At 39.7% G+C, this 11,054-nt stretch overlaps 1 protein-coding gene across 4 annotated transcripts in view; it reads right to left on the reverse strand.

Annotated features, from left to right (window-relative positions):
- LOC109927803 (MTSS I-BAR domain containing 1) overlaps positions 1–10,663 on the reverse strand; it is a 184,080-nt gene extending 173,417 nt beyond the window's left edge. For all 4 annotated transcript variants that reach the window (XM_048596068.1, XM_048596067.1, XM_020527831.2 and 1 more), the window contains exon 1: positions 9,875–10,663. In XM_048596068.1, the coding sequence (XP_048452025.1) occupies positions 9,875–9,946 (72 nt within the window). In that variant the 5' untranslated portion in view covers positions 9,947–10,663. The remainder of the gene's footprint in view (positions 1–9,874) is intronic.
- Positions 10,664–11,054: the final 391 nt, after the last annotated feature.

Raw genomic sequence — 11,054 nt, forward strand, 5'->3', positions numbered from 1 at the left:
AAACGTCAGCCTTCCTGCTCCTATGATGCTGCTTGGCCTGCTGTGTTCATCCAGCTCTGCACCTTGTCATCTTGTATAAGACTTGGGAAGTCATGTTGTGGCTGTACAGGACATTGGTTAGGCCACTTTTGGAATACCGTGTTCAATTCTGGTCTCCCTGCTATAGAAAGGATGTTGTGAAACTTGAAAGGGTTCAGAAAAGATTTACAAGGATGTTGCCAGGGTTGCACGGTTTGAGCTATAGGGAGAGGCTGAATAGGCTGGGGCTATTTTCGTTGGAGCAGAGGCTGAGGGTTGACTTTAAAGAGGTTTATAAAAATCATGAGGGGCATGGATAGGGTGAATTGCTAAGGTGGTTTCCCCAGGGTGGGGGAGTCCAAAACTAGACGGCATAGGTTTAAGGTGAGAGGGAAAAGATTTAAAAGGACCTGGGGGCAACCTTTTCACGCAGATGATGGTGTATGTGTGCAATGAGCTGCCAGAGGAAGTGGTGAAGATTGGTACAATTACAAGATTTAAAAGGCACTTGGATGGGTATATGACTAGAAAGAGTTTAGAAGGATTTGGCCAAATGCTGGCAACTGGTACCGTTTAATTTAAAATATCTGGTCAGCATGGTCAAGTTGGACCAAAGGGTCTGCTTCCATGCTGTACAGCTCTACGACTCTATTGTTAAGGATGAGATTACAGAGTACTTGAAACTGCCTGGTAAAATAGGGCTAGGTCAAGCCTGATAAATCTGATAGAGTTTTTAAAGGAGGTAATGTGCAGCTTAGACAAAGGAGAACCAGTGGACATATCTATTTTGATTTCCAGAAGGCCTCTGACAATGTGCTGCACAAACGGCTGCTAAAGAACATAAGACTCCATGATGTTAGGTTAAGATACTGGCATGGATACAGAACTGACTCTAACTGACAGAAAGCAGAAAGTAGGGAAAAAAGGGGCTCTTTTTCAGAATAGCAAGCAGTGACTGGTTGAGTTCTGCAGGAGTTCACGTTGGGACCACAATTATTCACATTATATATTAACAATCTGGATGAAGGAACTAAGGTTATTGCTGAGTTTGAAGATAACACAAAGATAGATGGAAGGACCGGTAGGTGGGAGGCTGCAGAAGGACATGGGCAGGCAGGGAGAATAGACAAAGAAATGGCAGATGGAACAGAATGAGGGAAACTGCAAGGTTATGCACTCTAGTCGGAAGAACAGAGACACTGACTATTTTCTAAATGGGGATAGGCTGCGGAAATCTGAAGCACAAAGGGACTTGGGAGTCCTCATTCGGGACTTTAAGGTTAACATGCAGGTTCAGTTGACTGTTAGAAAGGTGAATACAATGTTAACATTCATTTCAAGAGGGCTAAATACAAGAACACAGATGTATTGCTGAGATTGTGTTAGTATTCCAAATGTGGTCTGACCGGAACCTGTCAGTAGTTTTAGACCCCATATCCAAAGAAGAATGTGCTGGCCTTGGAGGGCATCCAGAGATGAAGAGCAGTTGAGGACTCTGGATCTGTAATTGATGGAGTGTAGAAGAATGAGGGGCATAGAACACAGAACATTACAGTGCAGTACATGCCCTTCGGCATCTCACTGAAACTTACAGAATACTGAGAGGCTTGGATAGTGCGGATATGGTGAAGATGTTTCCACTACTAGGAGAGACGAGGACCTGAGGCACAGCCTCAGAGTGAAGGGACGACCCTTTAGAACGGAGACGAGGAGAAATTTCTTCAGCCGGAGGATGGTTGATCTGTGGAATTCGTTGCCACAGCAGGCCGTGGAGGCCAAGTCATCAAGCATTTTTAAGACTGAGATAGATAGGCTCTTGACCAGTAAGGAGATTAAGGATTATGGGAAAAGGTAGGAGAATAAGGGTGGAGAAACACATCAGCCATGATTGAATGGCGGAGCAGATTTGATGGACTAAATGGCCTAATTCTGCTCCTATGTGTTATGGTCTTAAGATGCCTAATGGTGACTAGAACTGACGAACATCTCTAATCTTTAAAGTAGAAGTAAGGTCTTCAGTTTTATTAGGTCTCCAATGACTTTTTTCCCCCTCTATCTTTTAAACATAAGCACAAGATTGATATTGGTCAATTTCTCTGCAATAAAAAACTAAATATTACAGAAAGTTCTAAAGAGCAGAGAGTATAAAGTTGTGAATTTATAAATGAAATCAAATACGATAGTGATAGTAGGATGGGTACAAACATGGAAGAACAGTAGCAAACAGGGTCAAAAGGAGGAATGAAATGATAAAAAAGCAAAATTAATGGCTCTTTATTTGAATGCACGTAATTTTCGGAACAAAACTAAATGAAATAATGGCACAAATACACGTTAATAGGCATGATCTTATAGCCATTATGGATACATGGCTACAAGGAAATCAAAGTTTAGAAGTAAGTTTCCAGGAGTATGTGATTTCAGATGGACAGGCAGGGAAGAAAGGATGGTGGGGTAACACTGTTAGTATGGAATGAAATAAGTACTATTGCGAAAAAAAATCTTGGATCAGAAGATGTTGGATCCATTCAGTTGGAGGTAAGAAACAGCAAGGGGAAAGACAACAACTGATAACAGCAGCTATTCAGTATGACTCAGAATAAATCAGGAGATGATGAGGGCATGCAAGTAAGGCGGAACATCAATGATGGGTGACTTTAATCTTCATGTAGATTGGTATGGCCAGATTGGCAGAGGTAACCTTGAGGAAGAATTCCTAGTGTTTGGGAGAGTTTCCTACAACAATATATTGTGGAACAAACAAGGGATCAGGCTATCTTGAATCTGATGATGTACAATGATGCACAGTCAATCAATGATGTCAGAAGAAAAGGCTTCTTTGGAAGAATTTAGCATTCAGTTTGAGATAGAGGAACTTGGGTCAGAAATAACCATGTTAAGCTTAAATATAGATAATTACAAAGGAATGAGGGCAGAGCTAGCTGGAGTAGACAGGGAAAACAGTTTAGCAGCAAAGATGGTTGAAGAAAAATGACAAATGTTTAAGAAAATAGTACACAGCTCACAGCAAAGATATATCCCAATGGGAAAGAAGGATTCTAGGATGAGAATAAGCCAACCCTGGTTAATCTACTATTGGATAGACTGTGTGCAAAAGTCAGCATTTGTACTATAAGCCTTTTTATCAAATATTCCGTGTGGGGAGACTGTAGGGGTGAAGCAACAGGGAGATTGAGGGTGTTGGTGAAGGGAGTGGAGCAAGGTTGGATCCCCTCAAATTTTCATGCAGGGTCACATGAAGTCTAAGGCATAGAGACAGGATCAAACCAGAAAAGTGTTTGCAAAGCACTGGTCCAGGGAAGTCCTCTTCCTTTTTCCATATTTATTGAAGTTCTTATAAGCTGTTTTTATATTTTTTGCTGTTTTTACATTCTATTGCGCCCTGTATCAATCCTTTGCTGGTTTCTGAAAATCTTCTAATCCTTAGGCTTTCTTTTTGGCAAATTTCTTTGAATATATTAACCTCCTTTAATTAAAAACTATCCTTCAATTTTTAGTTAGCCACAAATAAATCACTTTTTTCCATTGATTTGCTGTTTCTCAATGGACTGTAAATTCATTAATGTTCATCATTTCTTACTTACTGTTACGCCTTTTGATTTAATTGCCCAATCTTCCGTGGTCAACTCACTCTTCATATTTATTAAATGGGCCTTAAATTTAAACACTTGTTTCTAACAATGTGTTTGTCAGCCCAAGCCTGGACATTGTCCAGATCTTGTTGCATTTGAACATGGACTGCTTCAGTATCTGAGGAATTGCAAATGCTGCTGAATATTGTGCAATCATCAGTAAACCCACTTCTGACCTTATGATGGAGGCAAGGTCAACGATGAAGAGGCTGAAGATGGTTGGGCCTCAGACATAATTGAGGAATTCCTGCAGAGATGTCCTGGAGCTAAGAAGACTGATCTCTAACAATCACGACCATCTTCCTATGTGCTAGGGATAACTCCGACCAGCAGTGAATTTTGTCCCCTCCCAAACCCCCGCACCCTCACCCCAATACCCACTGATTCCAGTTCTGCTAGGGCTCCTTGATGTCACACTTGGTCGCACGTAACCTCGATGTTGAGAACTGTCACTCTCACGTCTCCCCTGAAATTCAGCTCTTTTGTCCATGTCTAAACCAAGGCTGTAAAAAAAGTCAGAAGCTGAATGGCCTTTGTTGGAACCCAAACTGGGACTCACTGAGCAGGTTATTGCTGAGCAGGTGTTGTTCGATAGCACTGTTGATGACACTGTACTGGAAGAGCTTGGCCAGGGGAGCAGCAAGTGCTGGAGCACAAAACTTCAATACTGTTGCAGGGATGTTGTCAAAGCCCATAGCCTTTGCAGTATTCAGTGCCTCCAACCATTTATTGATATCATGTGAATTGAATCAAATTGGCTAAAGACTGGTTTCTATAATACTGGGGACAACTGGACGAGACCATGATGGATCATCCACTCAGTACCTCTGGCCAAAGATTGCTGTGAATGCTTCATCCTCAAGATTCACACTGTTGTATTGGGCTCTTCCATCATTAAGGATGGGAATATTTGTGCAGCCTCCTCCTCCACTGATTTGTTTAACCGTCCACCACCATTCATGACTGGGATGTGGCAGGACTACAGAGCATAGTTCTGATCTGTTGGTTGTGGGATCACTTAGCTCTGTCTAACACTTGCTTCTTATGCAGTTTGGCAGGCAAGTAGTCCAGTTGGTAGGTTCACCAGGTTGACCCCTCATTTTTAGTGTGCTGTTGCTGCACCTACACTCTCCATTGTACAGGGTTCATCCCTTGCTTTGACAATAATGGGTGAGTGGGGGATAATACTCATAGGATTTCTCTGGAATCCTAGCAATGACTGTGCATATTGTTTAAAGAAGGTAAATGTTCTTACAAGCAGGGGCCTAACAGAAATATTTTATCACAACAAACACAAATAATTTTGTTCTTTATACTTATATATTTTCCAGAAATTTGTACTATGTTTAAACGTAGGATCTCCATAATGACAGGATGGATCAATGATGTGGAGGTGCTGGTGGTGGACTGGGATAGACAAGGTCAGAAATCACACGACACCACGTTATAGACCAACAGGTTTATTTGAAAACACAAGCTTTTGGAGTCTTACTCCTTCCTCAGGTGTTAGTGAGAGAGGAAGTATCAACACAGAATTTATAAGTAAAAGATCAAAGGGTCACACCACTGATAAGGGCATATTAAACAAACCTAAGATGCTGTTAAATCTTTAATCAGTTAGAAGGTTTTTAATTGATTAAATCCCCGAATTCCTTCGAAGTCACTGTCCTGAGAGAACTAAAGGTTTTATCAGTGTACAGAAGAGATGACATTTTAGGTCAGACAATGCATGTTAAGTGTAAGGTGTTGTTTAGAATCTGTTAATGTTTTGGTTTGGATCAGGCTGGTTTTATTTCTAAAGCAGGAATTTATAAAATGCCACATTGACTGACTGTCTATAAATTATGTTCTTTTTGAACAAAATAGAATGTAAATTCACGCATGTGTGTGCGTCAAAATAACACATGGGTCACAGGTCTGTCAATTAGAAAACCTTTAATACAACCAGACTGTTTTTAATAATTTTCACCAAACTACTGTGGTCAGTTTAATAGTCTGACTCCAAAAAGGAACAACATCCAAAGAAACTGCAGGCTATTTAAATAAATTCAAAGTTAGATGCAAAGCACATTAACTTAGGAATTGTGGTGACAAAGCATTTTGGTCTGTTTCTGACTAACTGAGTTCTGACCTAGAATTAGAATTTCTCACAAGCCTGTCAATAGATAATCAACTTATTTCTGTTTCTATTTTTCAAGTTGTTTGCTCAGTATCTGCAATAACTGCACTCTAAAAACAGAGAAAATACGTACGTTGCCTCTCAAAGCAGTCTCTTTTCCTTTAGTAGCCAGTAGAGAAGATATTATGCCAAACAGAGTGATCTACATTATATCTGAACACGTAGAACTAGGAAATATTGCAATAATAATACAATATCATTGAACTGAAGAGGACAAAAGGAGGCTATCTGGCCTCTGGAGTAATGCAGATCCTTTAAAAAACACTAAAATAAAACAAAGAACTGTGGATGCTGGAGATCCGAAACAAAATCAGAAATTGCTGGCAAAACTCAGCACGTCTGGTAGCATCTGTGGGAAGAAAGCAGAGTTAAGGTTGAGTCCAGCAACTTGTCACATCTGATGTTTTGAAGCTATTTCTGTCTTTGTTTGTTGAAATAAGTAAACCCAATTTGTCCTGCTCTCTTGCTCTCTCCCCATATCAATATTGTTTTGTCTCTAAGTACTTATCTAGTTTGTAAATGAATGTTTTGTATCAGCTGAAGTCAAATAAAAATGCAGAAACAAAATAACAAGGGCCACATTAAACTTCATTGAGCGAAGAAATTTTTACTATCATATCCCATTGGGGAAAATTTTCCCAGAACAATGCCTTGTGTTAAAATTATAATTCAGAACTTTAAAAGAAATGTTGGAATACTTTTCAAAGTTGCAGCTGTCAAACTAGCAAAAGGCATCTTAATTGATATAATTCTGCAACTCCTTTAAAATTATCCTAAGGTTTGAAATTAATACATTGCAAGTGAAATTCAAATAGAAAAATCTGTCCTCAAATAATGTGCCATTGTGAACAAAATGTTAGTCAGTCAATCAGTTGCTACGGTTAACAAAATACTACTGCAACAATTTTGCAAGCTACTTATTTTTAATACAAAAAAATGCATTTCACATCTGATAGCAGCGAACTAATACTGATTTGACCACAGCAGCTTAAAAAGTACCACTTATTTAGAAATCTGCAGTTTTTAAAAAAACATTATATTGTGAAAAAGAAAAATCCATTAGAAGGAAGGAGATCTGGAGGTGCCACAAATCAAAAGCAATGCTTAGTTAAGTTATTGTATTATTCCAATTTTTTACAAGGTTCTTAAGTGAGACTTCCATTTCCATTGTAAGAACTGCTACCATCATAAAAAAGTTTTTTTAAAACAAATGTAATCTAATTAGATTTAGAGGTCACTGCTCTCCTTATTGGCAAATCATGGAATGACTGTCCTTCCAGTCAACTTACAACAAATACACATAACTGCAGTCTTTTTTTATGCCTTCAGTCTGTGATGGCTTTGCATCCATTAAAAATAAGTTTCACATCAGAACACAGATAAAAGGGTCAAGGTTCAAAATTAAATCAAATCCAAAACAAGTTGTTCCTTATGACATGTACATGCCTTTGTACCCTACTTCTCACAACTCCATTTGAGACAATAAATCTGCGTTTCTGAAATAGAGAGACCATCTGTTGTTTCCAAGTCTCTTTAGCTAGTCATAGACATACATTAGTGGTGATGGTTCTCTTGCCTTCTGACTTTGACTCTCTCCATGCAGTCACTCTATTCAACAAATCGTGATCATTTTCAGAAACTTACATGTGTGAATGTCAGTCACTATAGTGAGAATATACCACATAACCAAACAATGCACAGATAATTTTGAAACTTCAGTGGCTTTCAATTAAAATCAAGGCTGAAGCAATATTCCATTCTCTGCAAGCTCAAACCAATGTGAGACATGCTTCTCCTGAAAGCAGGTCACAGTTTTAGTTTGCTGTATAATATATGGAATCACAGCCATTTCTACGCCAGTATGCATGTAAACCACTCTGCACCAAATCAAAAATGACAGCATTATTGCAACACCATGGGGACCAGGTTCAGACTCTATCTGCAAAACAACTTTTGATCTTGGAATTTGGTTAGCTGGGAAAGAGGACATGGAAGGCAAGGGCCAGAGTTTAACTATCTCAAATGCACTGATCTCAGTTGACTCATATCTCCATATTTGATGATTTAAGGACGATATTAGATCAGTTGGAAGCAAGATGGCCCTCCCAGATTGGTATACAACCTGCAGACCAGTAGAAAACAAAATTGAAATGACACATATTGATCTATTTTTTGTAATTCAACATCTTTGTTTACGAGATGCAATGTAACATTTCAGAAGGAACGCGATAGCATCACTGACAGCAGTAGATTCTACATATTCCTATATTGTTCAGTCTAATTCAGGTCACAAACTTAGAGCTAAATGTTCCATCTTTATCACTCAAAATTAATGACTCAAAACCCATTAAGCAAAATCAAGACAATTAATAAATTTCTTCTATTTGAATTCAAGGGACAACCATGCATTTGGCTGCACTGCAAGGATGTGGAATTTACATTTTTTTTAAAAAAATCAAAAAATCTTGGAATTTTGCTTTACAGTAAAAAGATTCTTGCTCTTTCAATGCGTCAAGTGCTAATATTTTCATATTGCTGTGCCACAGAGATGTAGCCCAGATTAAAATTAGCTAAATCTGGCCAGGATGAAAACAGGGATGATACACATTGGCCTCTGCACTCCTCACACACAAAGGAAACAAAATCAGCCAACCTTCAACAGGTCCACATCTTCCAATATGCCGATATAACCCCACACCCCACAAAACACTAGCAAAACTGAAATCGCTCAAGGTGCCTCTAGTGACTAAATAAATTGCTTTCTTGTTTAGCCTGGAAGAGCACAATATATTGGAGGGCATGAGCACCTGCATAACCTAACTGAAATCAATATCTTCACAGAGGGGAGAGGAAAAAGCAAAAAAAAAGTCTGAAAAAAAAACAAGAAATGAAATTATCTAATTTATAGTTTATATATGGGTGAAGCTAACTATACAGCATATTGCACTGGACTTGAATGCAGATAGTCAGTTGAAAAACCAGCACCCCATTCACAAGGCTTTATGCCAAAAATACATTATTTTTGAGAAAAGAATCCAGATAAACCAATCACAAAAAACTGTATAAATTCTGTAAGTAATAGCGCATTTTAATACAAACTGATATCATCATTCTTTTACAGGGTCACCAACATATTCAATGTCATGAGAAATACAAAGTACACATGCCCAGATTTAAATAAAGGTTTAAACTGTTTTCATTTTTAATCTATGTACTGGAAAGGAATGTTACAAAAAAGCATATTGTTGCGAACCAGATGTTACAAAATAGCGCACATTTAATGAAGCAAATTGAAATAAAACATGCAGCCTGATAAAATGATTTAGGTAAAAGCCTGTATAAAAGTACTTGAAGGTAAAACAGGTTTTTCTTTATTTTCAATGCTACAAGAGGTTAATGGTAAATGTGCAAATATTTCTTTTCACTAAAATACTTATTCAAAACTAAAGGCCAGACTTCTCAACACGAATACAAAATGTGAATTTTAAAAATTGTAAATTTGGCAGAGGCAATTTCACATCCTCAAACTCTATCACTGCTTGAGATTAATTTGCAGATTACTGTTGATATGTTCGTTGCAAATCGAACAGCACCCTATACTGATCAAAACATCTGCCCACAAATATTCTTGATTCATGTAGGTAATGTACAAACAATCCAATCACGAGGGAAACCAATACTGCATATTTATATTAGAAATTGTCAGGTGCAGTTTACTGACTAGTTATTGTAGGCTTCAAGACGATTTATTTAATGTTGAAAAAACATTAGCAGCAGAACATCAGCGAATTCAGAGCAATAGTTTTTTTTTCTCTAATGTAATCGTGTATATATTTTCTTGGAAACCTACAAGGGAAAAGACAACTTTGTGTACCTTCTAAGCAGTGTCTCACGAACCCCTATTATAATGCGGGTGTAGCGAGAACAGAGAGAAAAAGATGACAGGTTTCGGTAAAATGTGCAAACACTATGCCTTATTTAATTTGGCTCATTCATTGTTCTTTATTTTACAAAAGCCACCAACCTTCATGTCGCCGATGATGGTCTGAAACAATCCACCGAGAGCACTGCATTCCTTCTCGATAACAGCCTCCATTTTCGTCCGAATAACGTTAGAAAAATAAGAAAGAAAATCCCACAGCTCGGTGTCCAGAAACGATGAGATAAAATGCCTTCACAGGTCCTTTGCTTCGAGAGAGGGAGCGCACAAACAAATTCCCTCACAACCCACCCAACAGTTGGCGTTCGTCCTCCTGATTAAAATAAGAGCCTTCCTGATCTGGGAATAAAAGACAGGGGGGGTGGGCGGCTGATGGTGAAGTTGATGATGATGAGCAGGACGAGAAATCGATGCCGCTAAAGGTGTCTTGCTGGATGATGGCAGGACAACAACAACAACAAAAATAATTTACACACGGTTATTCTCCACAGTCAGCGTTTACGGCCGAGGTGAGTGAGAGCCACTGCTCTTTTCGCAATGCCGAGAATAGCCATTGTTCTCTGCACGGATCATGTCGACATGATGCGGCAGGTTACAAAACAAAAGAGGGTTATAAAAGACACACCGAAAGGGAAAAGGGGGAAGGTGGGAACAGGGCTTTCTAGAACGGATCAGAGACAGAGCGCGAGCTCAACCACCAACAGGGAAGAAAATGCAAAAGAAAGCGGCCCCGCACCAAAAAAAAACAAATCTGATACAACACACTTTAACCACTCAGCGGGAGAATCAACCACCCACTCCCCCCCGCCACAAAAACGGCTCGACTGATGATACAGCCGCCGCCTGCTGCTCACGGCTCGCTACCACCCCCACTTTGCGCGCTCCCGTTCTCGGCTCGCCACCCGCGTACGCGCTCCCGCTCCCCTAACCGGAAAGCGCGCGCGACGTCAATGACCTCCCCCTTCTCCGAACCGCGCGCACGCGCGCTGATCCGACCGTTTGTCCGTGCACAGAGGGCGAGGCGCGTGCTAGCCCACGGCTGCTTCCTTCCTCAGCTTGTCTGCGCCTCTCCAACCGATTTGTATTGTCAAACATTGAGATCACCTACCTGATAGGTACTGCAGCCTGTCCAACTGTGCGAGGACTTTCCTACCCAATTTCATTCAAGTTGAGCAACTGTCAACATGTTGGGGTTTACCACTGACAAGAAACTGAACTGGACTAAATATATAAGTATAGTGGCTACTAGGGAGCAGGTCAGGGG

This window comes from Rhincodon typus, chromosome 4 (genome assembly GCF_021869965.1).
Source record: "Rhincodon typus isolate 14 chromosome 4, sRhiTyp1.1, whole genome shotgun sequence".
Taxonomy (NCBI): domain Eukaryota; kingdom Metazoa; phylum Chordata; class Chondrichthyes; order Orectolobiformes; family Rhincodontidae; genus Rhincodon; species Rhincodon typus.